The 17,282-nt window shown below is 47.9% G+C and overlaps 1 protein-coding gene across 1 annotated transcript in view; it reads right to left on the reverse strand.

The window, feature by feature from the left end:
- Positions 1 to 9,438, reverse strand: part of Mgmt (O-6-methylguanine-DNA methyltransferase) — a 242,194-nt gene extending 232,756 nt beyond the window's left edge. Inside the window, 1 exon segment of the mRNA XM_059250478.1 lies at positions 9,318 to 9,438. Within this exon segment, the coding sequence (XP_059106461.1) occupies positions 9,318 to 9,419 (102 nt within the window). The 5' untranslated portion in view covers positions 9,420 to 9,438.
- Between the last annotated feature and the right edge of the window lie 7,844 nt (positions 9,439 to 17,282).

Consider the following 17,282-nt stretch of genomic DNA (forward strand, 5'->3'; position numbering starts at 1 on the left):
CAAGAAGTACAGGTTGCCCCCCACAGAGCTCAGGCTGGGGGTGGAGGTGCCTGTTAATGAGCCGCCTTCCTCCCCGCTGACATCTCTGCCTGAATGAGCAGTTAAAATAAGGCAATCTCCCCGCCTCAGAGCCCAAATGCCAGGCAAGGCAGACAGCATGCTTCTTTAAAATCCACATTAAATAAAAGCACACACAAGAAACATTTCCTCCTTCCAGAGTAAGAAGAATGACCCGGGCTAGATGGTTCTTGCCTACAATCCCAGCCCTTAGAAGGTGGAGGCAGGAGGATCAGGAATTCAAGGTGAGTTCCAGGCTAACCTGGGCTACATGAGACTCTGTCTCAAAAATCAAAACAAAACAAAAGAACAAAAAGAAATGAAGAAAAATGACCCTACATGTAGTTGCCTTTTCCAACTAGTCTCTCCTCTCACTCACATGTACCTTCCAGTCAGCTGACAAGGCTGTTCCCATGACCTCCACAAGCACCACCCCCTCATTGCCAGACCCCACATGACCTCCACAGGCACCACCCCTTCACTACCAGACCCCCACATAATCTATACTGGCACCTGCCCCTCCCTGCCAGATCCCAGTGCTGAACTTCCTTTTCTTCCCAATTGAATGACAAGCAGGCACATGAACTTCCAGGGATCGGAGCAATGACTTGTTATCCCCACAGCCCTCAGCATGGAACAGCCCCTCCCGGAGTAGCCTCGCCTACTGTACTAGTCATCCTTGTTAGCTAACCCTATACTCTTCTCAAACTGGACTCCCTGCTGACAGGTCCCCCAATGCACCCCAGAGTTCATGTTCCAAGACTCTACCTGGAATATCCAACGCTTGCCCTCCACATCACACCCACGGGAAATCTCACAAGCTGCTCCAGACACACTTTGAGGAGGATTGTGCAAGGGTGCCTGTCCAGCAGAGATGCATGGACAGTCCATTGATAGGACTTGTATGTTCCGCTCCCCCACAGCCCCAGAGCATTTGCCCTCAACTCACTGAGGGGTGTGAGGCAGAGATTGACCACAAAGGGCAAAGCGCCTACAGGCAGGGTCTTGTCATGACATCTGCATTGCACTCAGTCCCAGCTAACATTCTGCACATTCCTCGTGGGGTCCTGAGAACCATCATGTAGGAATAGACTCAGATAAATGCTTTTCTTCACTGCCTAGGACAATGCTTGCGGACACTGGCCAGAAAGCCTTCACTGAATATAAAAGCATGTGCTTGCAAAAGCCCTCTTCTGCCCACAAAGGCCTTCCAACACCTTCTCAGCCTAACCATTGCAAAACCAAAAAAAAAAAAAAAAAAAAAAAAAAAAAAAACACTACACAATGGTGAGAAGCCTGCCCTTGGTTAGCAAACAGATCTGAGCTATACAACTCTTCTTTATGCCCCCATGTACCTCTGAAACCCTGCTTCCTCACATGTAAAAAGAAAAAAGAAAGTCACTCCTTGCTCATCCTTCTTCAACTGATCCTGAGGATTTGATGAAATGATCTAGGGTAGAGCATGGCCAACCTTCAGCTGGAAAGCCATGCAAAAGCTTTGAACGGCAGCTCAATACAACATCATGTCACCATGTCAAAAGGTTGGGCACCCTGGTTAGGTAAAGCAACATAGACAGTATGCCTTCCACATTCCATGAGGACATGAGCCACACAAGAGTGAAGAGCCACTCAAATAAAATGCAGTTCCTCCCCCCCACTCCCCTCAAAAAATTTCTGCAGAGCTCTGATACATTTGATACATCTGATATATTTACTGTTCTGTTATGACCAAATGCCTGACAAGATGCAAGTTAAAAGGGGCAGAGTTTACCCCGGCTTACAGTTCTAGGCGATACAGTGTTTTGTGGTGGGGAAGGCTTGGTGGTAGGAGCAGGAGGTGGCTACATCCACAGTCAAGAGGCAGAGTCAGGAAGGCTGGTGCTCAATGGACTTTCTCCTTTTTACTCAGTGGGGGCTGCAGCCCATTTAAGGTAGGTCTTCCCATCTCAACCCAATCTAAAAATTCCATGCCCAGTGGTTTGTTTCCACAGTGATTCTAAATTCCATGAAGTTGACAACCAAGATTAAGTCTTACATACCAGATGTGGTGGCACACACTGTTAATCCCAATACTCAGGAGGCAGCAGCAGAAGGATCTCTGTGAGCTGAAAGCTAACCTGATCTACAGAAGGAATTCTAGGCCACCCAGCACCGACTTAAAAAAATTAACCATCACAAAGGGGTTTTGAGATAAGATTTCATGTAGCCAGGCTCCCCTTGAAGCCACTATGTAGCCAAGGATAGACCTGAACTCCTGTTCTTCTTGCTTCTGTCTCCTAAGCACTGGGGTTTCAGATACACATAACAAGCCCTGCTTCAGATCACTGTTTTTTGACAAAATTTACCCATCAGACCTGGGTTACTCCTTGGTATTATGGTATGAGCAGTCACATGAGGGAAAAGGCTGGACAAGCTAGTGTCACCCCTGGCTCCCAAGCAGGGCCATCACATGGGATCATGTGTCTGGCTCTTGGGATATCCTTTCAACTTAACAGACTAGAGATATCAAGCCTAGGGCTGCCTGGCACTGGCAGTACATGGGAAGCAAAGTTGCCTGCTGTTGGCACCAATAATGAGTAGGCACCGATTCTCTCAGGGCACAGCTGAAGCTGGCCTCCGGAGCAAATGGATCAGGAGGCCAAGCTCTCTGAAATCTCTTCAATAACAAGAAACAGAACAGGCAGCCGGGCAAATCAACACCACAAATGAAACCTTAGAAACCTGGCACTTCCGAATGAGGGAGCCACACCCAACACCCAGGCAAGCTGGTCTCTCAGACACGACAGAGAGGGGGATTCTGCAGCCTGTAGTCCTACTCCACCAAGCACAGCTTTGTGACTGTCAACTCAGGTTATCCCACAGCAACTATGATCACTACTCCCGGCTCACCGGGGCCTGGTCTCCAGAATCCCTCAAGACACCACCTTCATCGTACCCCACGGCTGCCAGCAGACCAAGCCTTGGAAGAAGAAGTCACCTTTCTCAAAGTCATGGCTGCCATCTTGTCTCCAGGGATGTTGCAGGTGACCACTGTGCTACTAACCTCGCCGGGGACTTGGGGGAGGTGAGTCTGTGATACAGGTTCTAGTTGGGGTCAAGGAAACAAAGATGCTCACTGAAGGAACCAGCACTGAAGCATGCTGACTGGGCTGCAGAGAAACTGGGATGTGGCCGGGCGGCGGTGGCGCACGCCTTTAATCCCAGCACTCGGGAGGCAGAGCCAGGCGGATCTCTGTGAGTTCGAGGCCAGCCTGGGCTACCAAGTGAGTTCCAGGAAAGGCGCAAAGCTACACAGAGAAACCCTGTCTCGAAAAACCAAAAAAAAAAAAAGAAAGAAACCGGGATGTGGACTGGACTGAAGGGACTGGACTGAAGGGACTGGACTGAAGGGACTGGACTGAAGGGACAGGACTGAAGGGACAGGACTGAAGGGACTGGACTGAAGGGACTGGACTGAAGGGACAGGACTGAAGGGACTGGACTGAAGGGCAGTGTGCATGCTGGCTGACCTGGAAGAAAATAAGGCTGTTAACTAAGGCTGTGGTTTTAAGAGGAGGCTTTCATCCACGCTGTGCTTATTTATAAAACAAACATTCATTTATTACCGCATGTGCTTCCTACCCAGGTAGACAGAATACGTCAATCACTCTCATCTAGCAAAGAGGGAGGCACCTGGGGTGGGGTGCTTAACGGTTGCCCATTTCGCCCAGCTAGTAGTTGACTGCATCAACATCCCACCATGGCTCTCTCCACACACAGCTCTACCACTTGCTATATAAAACCCCTTTCACTCCAAAAAACCACATTTGGGTTTGTATTTGAAAGCTGGCCCTCACCTGAGAGAAAATGCTTCTACTCAAGAGAAGAAAAGCAATACAACCTATTCAGAAGGGCACTGAGAAAGGAGGCCAGTCATGCCTGCCCATGCTTCACACTTCACATAAAGCTAATGCCAGAGTTCTGGTAACATCTGCATCTGCTGTCAGAACCACAAAACCAAAAATCATAATGCGATGATAACATGTTGGATTTGCAAGTTGAAGAGTCACATGTCTCTGAAGAGCTGAAAACATACACAGATCCATAAAGCCTGGCAACTTATGCCAAGCGCAGGCGGATCCAGCTGGAAGAGGGCTTTGGAGCTGGTCTGAGCTGGAACATTTTCTTTCGGGTCTTACTCTAAAGATGAACTCACGGTTTCAAACAGAGAGCAACCCGAGGCCTCAGAGCCCACAAGGCTGAAGATCCCTAGGCTTCAATCCTATATTCCTGCCACGAGGCCCTATAAACCACCTTGGGCACCAGAGCTCTCAGAAATTCTGATGCCAGCAACGATCAGACCACCTTTGGGGTAACCTGTGTATACCCATTCATGGAGAGCGACCGGTTGCCACATCGGGTCTCACTGGAGCCCATGTGGGGCAGACCTGACCAATCATACTAACAGCAGACCAGCCTGAAGGTGGCACTCCTGGCTTCCCACCTTTTGTCTGGGTTCCAATTCAGCTAAGTTTACATTTGAGAAATAGCTGTCCGTTCTTCATCCCATGTCTACATCTAACTAACATCTCCATGTCTAAAGTCCCAGTTCCTACTTTGTTCTGAGAGCCTTTCTCTCTCCTCACCCACCAATGCACTGAAACCCGTGTTGGGATCACCCAATCTGTCAATAGGCTAAGAGTGCTCTGAACTACTATCCATGTGACTCAATTTGTCAGTAAAAACTGCCACCAGCGCTGTGCTTGCAGAAAAATGTCCATAAATGCATTATTGCAACTGGCAGATCGATGTCTATAATAAAAACAAATAGATTTAACAAGTGCCTGCTTTTATGAGCCATGCCATTGGTGGACTGTACATTTGGTGTCACCCTCTGACTTCTGGGAATGGGCCCCAGAGCTGGGCTGGATACAGGGCTGACTTCACAAGTGTTATGGGTAGGAAATTATTCTAACAAGAAAATTTTAGTAGCAGAGTGGACATACCAGGCATTTACCACTCTTTCATTGTTCCTTTTGTGGTTATCCATGACAACAAATAAAAGCTTTAAGATGTTCCTATAGAATTTTTTTTAACTGATCATACTCGTATGTTGCAGGCCAAAGTAAGTTCACTCCAGGTGGGAGCGCAGAAAACAAGTTTTAACCAGCAACAAGAGTGTCACCAGTGTGTCTGTGGCCTCTGGGGATGACCCGTCTATCTGGCTATTTCGCTGGGGCAGACTCTGGAGCAAAGTACAGGAGGCAGGCCTAACCCAGGGATGCCTGGTCTCTTGGTAGACCCAGCCTGTGACCCCTCCACACGGAAACCACATCTGCCAAGGCACTGATTCCTTAAAGGTCACAGAAGGTCACCAAAGGATTTAGTCCCCTTCTTAAGGCAAATCATTTAACAGCTACAGGAAGGGATAAGTCACTCATTACACTCCACATATTCATTATGTGGCTTTCCCCAAACCACACAGCCCTCCTCGGTGAGCCCTTTATTACTGCTAATTTTTAAGTCAAAAAGCCAACAGCTGAATAACAAGGACACACACCACAACACATTCAGGCCACGATGCTGCATCTCCAACTTTTATCTATCCATGCCTTGTACAGGCCTCCACAGCAAACAGAACAAGAAAATCCATCCTGTCAACCATGGCAAAGCCAGCCTCCAGCAAAGGCCTGCTCCCTCCTAGACAATCCCTGTCGCTTTCACTTCAGACCCCAGAACTGGTGTGGGCCAGTTTGTGTATCAGTGTCTGTGGACAGGCTGTCAGAGGTCACACTCTGCTCAGTGGAATGGTCTAAAGGTCTCCGATTTGAACCTTCAGGCTTTATTTAAATAACAGTCTGCACTCAGACACCAATGCCTTCAGTAAGAACTTGGGCAAAGCCATCTGCTCACCCAAACAGGGCCAGGCATAGCTGTGGTAGCAACCTAGCCAGGGTCGTCCAGAGTCTGAGATATTCTTGGTGACAGAGACCCAACCAGAAGCCAAAGACCTGGGGGAAAGTAGATGATGGGGAGGGGGGGAGGCTTTACACCAGGGTGGGGTGAAGAGACAGGACTGTCTCCCAGTTTCGTGGTGCACCCAACTTTTCATGCTTTCCCACAAGATAAAGCATTAAGGGCACAGTAGGCACCTTGCATGCTTTGAATTTTGACCCCAGGGCTAATGGTCTGTGATCCTTCCGGCTAAGAGAAGCCACAGACACAAGCAGGCCCATCCAACCTGTGCCCAATGGGCCACATGTGGCTGAGGACAGCTATGAATGTGGCCCAACAAAAAAAATACAAACGTATCAAAACATTATGAGATTTTTTTGCAATTATTTTTTGTAATTCAACTGCATGATTTTCAAATGTGAACTTTACAGATAGACAGCAATGCCATGCATGTCAAAAGTGTGGATGGCATGTGAGTCTGTGGCGTGGTACACTGTGCTGTTGGGTGGGGCTATTCAGGGGGTCAGCTAGGTGATGCCCTTTTTTGTATAGTATTTTCAGGTTACTCAGGGGAGGGGGTAGCCATATCCCAAGTAGAGGAGCATGTGACTAGTCCAGTGAGAGGGAGAAAAATGAACTGAGACACCAGTGACACTCCTGTTGCTTCCTATCAAAACCAGCTTGAACATCTAAGAAAGGCATTGACAAGGTGATGGTCTTGTCAGTCTGACCACTGGATCCTAAAAGTTTGTGCTCTGTAAATTAAGAACAATCACGGCAACTTAATTGGGTTGTTTGGTTGGTTGACTGGTTGTGTTTTGGAGACAGAGTTTCACCCTGGCTCAAAGCAGCGAGCAACATCTATGTGGTCCAAACTGGCCTTTAATTCCTAGCAATAATCCTCCTGACTCAGTCTCTCAATACTGGGATTAGAAGCTTCTCAAGTACCAAGATTGGAAGCTTGAGCCACCAAACTCAGCTGGCATCTATTAACAAGCACTGTGAAGGGTACAGTGTTAAGGAAGGAGGGGAGCACTTCAGGGGTCCCTCCTGCCCATGTCTCTGCATGAGGGAAAAGGGGACCCTGACTGACTGGACTAGTCAGTATTCTTGTTAACTCGACACAAGCTCAGGTAGTCTAGGAAGAGGGAACTTCAACAGCAAAAATGCTTCAATCAGACTGGCCTGTGGGCATATCTCTGTTAACTGATGACTGGTGTGGAACTGCCCAGCCAACCTGGGTTCCCTAGACAGGTGGTCCCGGAGTGAGAGACCCAGGCCTCAGCAGAATTGCAGCCATAGCAAGACTTGAGCAGGATGCCCCTCGCTCCCCCCCCCACTGCCCCTGACTTTAGCCCTAGTTACAGACAGAACCATGAACACCTCCCCCAACAGGGAAAGGCCAATGAGAAACAGACAAACAACTCCTGCTGTCCTTCAGCTAAGACTAAAATGTTGCAACTCCCTAGAACCAAAACAGCCAATCAGCTTAATCCATATACCCAACCAGGGCTTGAGTCAATCTCAAGCCTGTAACTATGCAGTTTTGGAATCCCCCAAGCCCCCCTTGTCTAGCCACTATAAAAGCCTTCACCCCCTGATGCTTGAAGTCTCTCTCCTGCTCTGCTCCTGAGCCAGGTGGACCGAGAGGCCTAAGTTAATTGACAATAAAGACTCCTTGTTTTTGCATCAGATTTGGTCTCTTGGTGGTCTTTTGGGGGTCCGGACTTTGGGCACAACAGGGGTATATAAAAAAGCAAGCTGAGCAAATCATGAAAAGCAAGCTAGTGAACAACATCCCTCTGTGGTCTTTGCTTCAGTTCCTGCCTCCAGGTTCCTGCCCTTCTTGAGTTCCTGCTCTGCCTTCCCTTCATGGTGGACTGGCATCAGGACATGTAAGCCAAGTAAACCCTTTTCTCCCCAAGCTGCTTTAGTCTAGTGTTTTAGCCCAGCAACAGAAAACTAAGACAATGGCATGTCTGTGAAAGCAGGCCGGCCCAGTGAGGGGAGGGAGCAGAGACAGGCCCAGATGAGGCCTACTCATCTAGAACAGAACCCAGAGATTGGTGCTCTTTCGCTCTCCACAGAAAGGTTGTAGTCCAAGACATAACCAGTACACCTGGGGCTCTGCTTCTTAAACCTTCCATAGTAACAGAGACCTCTTTAGAGCCATGCCACATATTAGTCAAACCCATACTCTTATGGATTTTTCCCCCAGTGAAAAAGAATACTCCCAAAGAAAAATACCTTTAGCATAGCAGAGTTCTTGCAGCCTGCTTCCCACAGACCTCAGAAGGTGAGGCACTATTTCACTGCCAAGTTCTAAGTGGAGACCCAGAGAGAGCCCAGGGAAGGGATGAAGACTCAGGCAGGCCAGTAGTGCAGGACCATTCTGCCCAGCCATTCTCAGGCTCTGGGAGATACTCAGATAACATGTCCAAGCTTACAGGACACTGACCACATGCCAAGTTTCTTACATCCCCACGGCTACCTAGGACTCAGCATCACAAGTATTGCAGACATCAAGAGACACAGTAAGTTAATAAAATCATTTGGGATTGCCTGTCAGGGAAGAGAGATGAAGGGCAGGACTAACATGGACACTGCACGTTGTATTATGTCCTTTCACAGGCTGCTTGTGTCTAAGGACACACAGACACACACACACACACACACACTCAAACCTTACTTCTCAGAACAATCAGTTTCCAGATAAGGCAGCTAGGAGTAACACTGCTGAGCCCTCACAGAGCAAAGACCTAGACCCACTGAGTGAGACAGGCATGAGCTGGAGTCACTGTACTGCCACTGGCTTGGGAAGTGCCTGGCTAACTCCATCTGCTTACTCCAACTGTTTAAGGATGACCTTTTGACCAGAGGGATGTGCCTAACACCAGCCATGATGTCGCAGGACCCTGAGACTTGGTTATTTTCTCCTACTCTCAAGAAGGAAGGAATTATGAGAAACATGGGCCTGCTGCAAGTCGATCTGAGCAGGCACTTCTTGAAGCTTCCTGAAAGAGCGCTAAGGTGGATCCTCATGCCCTGGTCAGCAGTGAAGGGAAAGAGGACCAGCAGAGGCTTGAGAAGTGTTGGGTATCTCTCTGGAGGTGTGGCAGGAGAAAGACACAGTCACCAAGCAGATTGGCCCACTGCACCCCAAGTCCAGGGAAAGTGAGGCATACTCATCAAAGCCTGTACAGGAGGGGCAGAGGTCCTGGAGAAAGGAAGGAGCCCTTAGGACAACTCAGAGCAGCGGCGGTCTCCCTGGGCTCCGGACTTCCGCTCTCTCCAGGGAGGGCCCCACACTGTGCCCCGAAACTCACCAGCTTGCAAACTGTGCAGCCACTCAAGAAACTGCAACGGTGCAGAGGGCCTGCACGCCTGAACGCCAGGCTCAAGCACAGAGAAGCAGGGTTCTCCAGCATGCAGAAGCTGGGGGCGGGGCCTGGCACTTGGGGAGGGGCCTGGAGCGCGCGGGGAGGAGTCACGTGGAGTTGTGGGGGTGTAGTCGGAGAAAAGTAAAGTCAGCACCGCGCGCGGGGGCGTGGCCGGGAGCTGCCGGAAGCGGGGCAGGGGAGCACAGGGGCGGGCTCTCTGCAGCCGGAGCATGCCCAGTTTGTAACGCCGGGCGGCGGCTCTGCGCATTCTCTCTAGATACGGGCTCCTACATCAGGCCTCTTCCTCCAGACCTGAAACCGGTTCCTAGTCCACCCTAAAATTCGTGCCGCATCAGCCTTCTGGTTACCGGAGCCGGACTGCACCTTCTCACTTCGGCCTCACCACCCCATGCCCCAGTTTAGCTACTGCGACACGGTCACAAGTTGTCTACCCGAGGGGTGGTTGAAGCAGTAGGAATCCCCCGGTCAGTGCCCAACTGGAGCTGCACTTGTAGATTGGACCAGGGCTGTCTTTCAGGTCTTCTTGGCACTTGCAGCCGTAACGGCTCGGTTGCTGTTCAGCTAGTGCGGGTATTCAGCTCTGATGTTGAGGTGACAGGAGTTGAATTTTGTCCACTAGGAAAGCTTTGCTGGAATTCTCCCTCTGTACTTCAGAATGTGGACTAATCGGGAAATATGCGGAGGTGGCCAATGAAGATGAGGTCACAAGTTAGTAGGACCCTAATCTGATAGAACTGCTGTCCTTAAGAGCAGAAAAAGGGGTGCCAGATACACCTGTGGCTACCAGATGCTGGACAGGAGGAGAGGACTACCAGCCTCCTGGACTATAAACAAATTTCCATTATTTCAAGCCACTCCATTTGTGGTACTTGATTGGGACCCCATGGTTTCTGACTTGATGGACAACGTCCTTAGGGAATGACATCACCCTGAAACTTCAGAGAGTCATACATGTTTAGTGATTTCAGGGTCCCATCCCGGATGCACATGTACTAAGAACCATGCATTCTATGGTTCTCCTGGGGTTTTGTTGATACCTTCCCCTTCCCATTGTATAGCTCCCCTGCTTGGATTTGGCCCAAATACTAGTACCTGGAGGAGCCAACATATTAACACCTTTAGGAAATGTTGCTCAGAGAACCTGTCAAGGTTGGTTGTGTGATGAGCCCCAGTGACTCACAGAGGCCATCATTAACCCTTTGAAGCCATCCCTTCTCACCTCCAATGTCACCTCCTCTGGACATGCTAAGAATAACTGCTGACAGAAGACAGAACTAGACTCCTAGGTGCATGAGATGATCAAATCAAGCCTCGGGGTCCTTCTGTGATGCCTACTTTCATCAATTTGATTGGATTTGTAATTACCTAGGAGACACACCTCGGGGAGAGTATGGAAGGGATTTCTAGAGGGTGAACCGAGGACACTCCCTGGATATGGGTAGTGCTATCTCTCCAAGAGCTGAGGTCCCAGACTGGATGAAAAGGGAGCAAAGGCGAGCACCTATAGAGCATTCAACTCTCTGTGCCCCGATCACCTGCTTCTGCTGCATGCCTTCCCCTCCAGGATGGACAGACAGCATTTCTCGGAAATGAGAGAGTTCCTCCCCAGCCCTTCCTCCCTTGGCTTGCTTTCATTCAGGTGTTTGGTTAGAGTGATGAGCAGAGCACACTTCCTCAGCACTGTGTTCACACACACACAGACATTTATGCTCAGGGAAAAGAGACTTGAAACAGTTCATCCTGGGTCCTGCTCTTCCCTATTGGTTCCCTAAGACACTTCAGGAAACTCTGATGTCATCTGTACAGTCATTTCATAAGAATCTATGCTGTGCACATGTAGACCATACTCACATATTGTATATGCTCATGGGGTAGCAACAGACTATTGAGTAAGGATGCTATTTGCCAGGTCCCGTATAGCCTGACACTACTATGGCCCAATTAGAACTGGGATCCTAACAGAACTGAAACTGAGAAACACCAAGAATAAATCAAAGTTCCTGTTGGGATCCCAACAAGTACACTCTGAAGCAGATGTAACTAATGTACGAATCTTAACTTGTCAAACTATCTGGGTTGCAGAACTGGAGAGATGGCTCAGAGGTTAAGAACACTAACTGCTCTTCCAGAGGATCTGGGTTCAATTCCCAGCAGCGACATGAAAGCTCACAGCTGTCTGTAACTCCAGTCCCAAGGGATCCAATACCTTCTTCTGGCTTCTTCAGGCACCAGCACATACAGGATACAGACCTATATGTAGAGAAAATACCTATACACATAAATAAATAAATAAATAAATAAATAAATAAATAAATAAATAAATAAATAAATAAATAAATCTGGATTACATTTTAGTAGGAATTCCTGAGTGTGACCAGTCAGACTTTTCATTACTGTGACAAGTGCCTGAGAAAGACAAAGGGAAGAACTACTGTTTCTGGCTCACCCATTCAGTCCATTGTAGTCTGGCCTTGTTTCCAGGCTGTGATGAGGCAAGAGGATGTGACAAGGTCAGAGCCAAGAGCTCACTTCAGGTGAGACAGGAAGAGAAAAGAAGAAAAAGGCAGAGGACCAGAGACATTTTTCCAGGGCACACTCCCAGTGAACCTACTTCTCACATCCAGAACTTCCCTCTCAATAACGGCATCAAATCCTGAACCCAGTGCAAGAGTAATTGATGAGTGGATAAAGGTGCTTGCCTCCAAACCTCCAGACTTGAGTCCAGGTCTCAGGACCCACACAGAGGAGGGAGAAAACCAACCCTTGAAAGATCATCCTCTGACTCCATACATATGGAGTAGAAGTGCACGTGTGCGCGCACGGGCACACACACACACACACACACACACACACAAAGATTAAATGAAAAATATGAATCAAGAGATTACTCCATTGATTACGTCAGAGCCCTCAGAATCCAATCACTTCTCAAAAGCCCGTCAGCTGAGAACACCCACTGTATGAGCCTGTGGGGACATTTCATTTTCAAACCATAGCTGAGAGTTGTTGGAGTAGGGTAAGAAGATGGAAATGAAGCTGGTAGTGACATCTGAATCTCTGCTCTTCCTAGTGCAGGATGGAAAGGTCTCTATGACAGCAAAGCCGTTGAAGTGGATTATGTAGGGTCGAAAGGGGTGAGCAAGAGAAACTGAGAACAGCGCTGTCACCTAGAGCAGGTTATAGACCATGCATGTAACTCTTTCAGCAGAACTCAGTGCTCCTTGCTGGGAAGGAGGTAAGGACAGTTTGGGATCAGGAACTGAGAGGCTAGTGAAAGAAGTCACAATCCTCTGACCAAGGACTGGGCCTGTGGAAGTAGAGGATTCTAGTATGACTTCCTGGTTTCTTCCATGAGCCAAACTGAAACCCAATCTCCCTGTCCTGGCTGCAGCAAGTAAGTACTTCTCCTTTGTGAAATCATTTGCAAAAACCCAGACTATTCTCAACCAGGAACCCTTGGCTTCTCTCCTTCATCCTTTCACCCAGGGGTCCTCACCAACTGCCCTTATCACTAAAGGAACATTGATTGCTATGGATGGGGTGGTAGCCTGGTTATAGGAACAGTGAGGAGGACAATCTAGGTCAGGAAATCTGAGAGCAGGTTTCCTGCCCTGCCTCTCACAGAACCACCTCTGACCTCTCCATAGGAGAGGTCTATCCGTTAGCCTGGATGAATGAGAGTCCTTTGGGGTTTCCTATTTTAGGATTAATAGATATTCTCTTGTTCTCCTCTGGGCCCATGAGATTGTTTGTTTGCTTGTTGTTTGTTTGTTTGTTTGTTGAGAAAGCCATAAGAAGTTGTGTTCCAGTCTAGCCTGAGTTCTTCAAGGGACTCCCTGGGTTTTCTCTCTAACATCAGCCAGCTTTCCTGTGGGCACTGGGAACCATGTCAATTTGCATAGCTCCCCTCTAAGCATCTAAATGGATACCTTTCAGGTTAAGCAAATGAACTTGACACGGTGGGTGATTGCTTCTAATGATTTGTAACCCACGAAATTTGTTTAATAAGCCTCTCTTCCCAAGCTATTCTGTGACATTAGAGACCATTTACAACAAAGCTGTCTTCAGTAGTCAAACTTAATCCTTACTACCCTGCCTTTGGGAAATGAGGGGATTTTATAACGATCACATAAAACCTTATGTGATTTGAAAGCCCCAAACTCTGGACAAACGTGAAGTGGTCGTGTAACAAGAAACACGTTAAGAGCTCCCCACTTTACGTGTTTTACATACGGGCTGCTTTTACAAAAGCATCTCCAGTGGTGCGCTCTCAATTAATCCAATCGATTTTCTCTGTCTTGGTGTTCTTGGAGACAGAGCCTCTGGTCCGGGTGAAGCCTGGAGCCCAGAGATACTGGACTGGGAAGAAGCCTGAAATGGTGAGAGGAACATTAGGCCCAGAGTGGGTACCATCTGACCTTGGCTATACCCTTGTCACACACTGGTTACTGTTGGTTCTTGGCACAGCTGTAAGCATCAGGGTATCATTGTAGCAGGAAGTACATAGACAGAGGGGCAGCACAGGGTGAGAGGATGGGCTCCTTAGCCCTTTCTGTCCTCCAAAGAAGCAAAAATCATTTGGCTCAGGAGCCCATGGGAGCTTCTACTGCTATCTGGAAGTCCTCCAGTCTTGGATTGGGAAGGGCAAGGAGAGGGCTCTGCCTATGTATAAAGGAGGTATTCCAAAGACTCCTTCAAGACTCTGCTCTTTCAGTGACCTGGTTGGTGCAAATCTGAGGGACACTTAAAGAGACATGTTACAGTTCCACGGAGCTCGTGGTTGAGTGGTACATGAAGACAGATGTATGTGGGATTCAAATGGAGCAGTGGGCATCTCCTTGGAGACATGAGTGTGTGCACAGGGGACTCTTACTGTGGCCGGGCTCCTTCTCCAAGCTCTTCTCTCCAGCCACTGTGTGATCAGCTCTGTGCAGTGGGTGTGTTCCCCAACATGTGAATAGCTGGCTACCTTCTCAGCTTGGAAGACTGATGGAAGGAGAGGCCCCCAAGTAAGCAGATGTACACACACTAATATAGGATTCCTGTTAAATGTGGAATTTGGATATAGTTGCCTAGTAACTGTTGGACAGAAAGTCATCCCAAACCCCTTATTGCTCTTCTTCTAAAATATGCTAACTATGGAGCAATGAGCATCCAGGGATGTGTACCTGTTATGTAAACACCCAAAATGAAAGACAACCCTTCAGAGAGATGTCTATTGGGTAAACCTGTTTACAGAACGACTTCTACCCATGGAAATATTTGGGGAGAAGTTTTCTTATCCTGTGTTGGGCTATATGAGTGTCAAACACCCAGAACTGGGAATTTTGTTAGATTATATAGCCCTTTTGAAACCGGCTCCTACACTCATTACAAAGTGTTTTTGATCCATTTTCGGGAAGGGCTGTGTTTGTAACACGTTGTTGGCAGTTTGGGCTGAGTCTTTTAAGTGGTGTGAAATGCTAGGGGTGTGCACCTGGGTGCCAAGAGGAAGTGGGTCTCCCCCTGACCCCCACCCTCTGCCTTCTGGGGACAGGCCGCACCTGTTATTTTGTGACTTGGAAATTAAAGCAGGAGGCATGGGGATTTGGATGCTGGGATTGTGACTTTCCATCATCCATTTCTGACTGGGGATGAGAAATGAGAACAAGACAGGACCAATTGCTGTGCCAAGGGCCCTGCTACAACCATCAAACTAGGGATGGAGGAGGTAGTTGTATTCCCTTCAAGGAGAATGTCTTCAGGCTAGCCCTGGTGCATTGGGCTGTTAATAACACAAGATGTGGGTATGGGGAGACTATAGCAGAATTGGTGAGCATGGTTCAGAGTTCCTCCTCTGTCTGTGAGCAGGAGACAGTGAGATAAGCGCCATTCCATCTAAAGTCAGGAATGGAAGGTGAGGTCAAAAGAAGCTCCCTTTATCTATCTGAATGACAGCCCCTAGAAACATAGTCTTCATTGTCCAAGAGTTATGTTGTTTGAGTGAACCCACAGCTGGAGAGGGGCAGCATGAAGTTAGCTATAAGGAGTGCTTTCTAATTCAAGGAAACGCACTGATCCAAAGCAGGCCAGCCCAGGAACTTTGATAGACAATGAGCAGAGACAGCTCCTGGTGGGAGGTGCAGAACCCAGACCAGGGCAGCTCTGGTCCTCACCCTATGCTCTGACAGCCTTCCCCTTTCCTTCCACACCTCCACACTGGCTCTCTCCACCTGCATCCCAGGGTTCCATCCTTTCTGGTCTATGCTCCTAGCTCTGGTTGACTCATCATGGATGCTCATGGCAAGTATGGTAGGTGCACAAGGCAATCCCAGCCAGGAAGTGGCCAGGAGCAAAGGTCTGCTAAGAGAGACAGGAAGGGTGATTTGGGAAGGTTCTGTAGGAGTAGGCTGGCTCCTCTGAGTTATGTGCTCCCACTGTGTGTGTTTCCTGAGTACTGTGTGCTGAGCACCTCAGACTCACATGCCATCTTTTCAGTCTTGGCAGCAGTAGATACACCAGTGAGTCAGGCAGAAGCAGGTGGTTGGGGCTGAGGGGGACTTGCTTCCTGCAGCCTCCCCTAGGCATCAGAATCCTTCAGAATGTAGACAGGTGTAACTACCATGGGGCTCTCTGTGATCTGTTGACAGGGGACCTACTACAGGCTGGACAGTATTCCCTGCCTGCTCTAACCACAAAGGCCAATCAAACCATTGACAAATACATGCTTTGCCTTTTTGTCTTATAAATTAATCTCAATAAACATTTATTATGATCAATCCATGTGAGTCTATTAAATGGGTAACAGAATTTATTAAGATATAAAATGAGGAAATACGCTCATGAATACAGAACGGAGTAGACAGCTGAAGTCGTCCTCTGATCTGACCCGGAGGGAACCCACCTCACAGGCAGGAGCAGGGAGAAGGGACATGTGACCCTTCTCCTTTCACTTATAAGAGGTCATGTACAGCAGCAGGAAGCACCACCTCCTTCAGTTCCTATAGCCCAAGGTCATGAGTGGAGCATATACTACTACTACACATATTTATTGGACTTTCATTAAATTACTGAGGAATTTGAAATATGGGATTCATAGAAATTATGAATAGTTGGAAATTATTGATGACTTATTGAGCGGTAATCCCTCGCTCATGCTTTGTGTTCAAGGTCTTCCGGAATCCTCACAATGACTCAATAAGGTGGATAGCATTATCAAAGGCTACGAATGAAAAAGCAGAGTGGCCCAGTGCCTGGCCGAAATCACACAGTTGACATCCAGCTCACTGCCTTTTGGTGTGTAGGAGCTACAGAGGAGTGAGAACTGATGTTTTTCTGAGCCTCACAGGGGATGCATGTGACCCCCCCACAAACACTACTATATTTGCACATGGTAAAATATTGTGTCAGCTAGCAGTAACCTATGGAGAGTTTTTGCTTAGATGTATATGTACCATTACTATAGAGATTCCTGTTTCTACTGGGCACAAAGCAAGCACCATGTGACTCTGGAGCTCCTATCTCTATGTCTGTCTAGCTAGATATCTATCTATATATCTATCATCTATCCATCATCCATCTGTCTGTCTATATCCATTTACACTTTATCCATAGATGCATTCATTCATCTACCATCTATCTGTACCTACATCTATCATCTATTATCCATCCACCTACCATCTATTCACCCATTTATCTATTCACCTATTCAGTTATCATTCATTTCCATCTATCAATTATCCATTCATCTACCCACTCATCCTTCCTTCTTTCCATCCATGTGTCTACTCAAATACCCAGTTATTATCCATTTATCTCCATCTATCTATCTATCTATCTATCTATCTATCCATCCATCCATCCATCGATCCATCCATCTATCTATCTATCTATCTATCTATTAACCATCCA

The sequence above is a fragment of the Peromyscus eremicus genome, chromosome 1 (genome assembly GCF_949786415.1).
Source record: "Peromyscus eremicus chromosome 1, PerEre_H2_v1, whole genome shotgun sequence".
Taxonomy (NCBI): Eukaryota; Metazoa; Chordata; class Mammalia; order Rodentia; family Cricetidae; genus Peromyscus; species Peromyscus eremicus.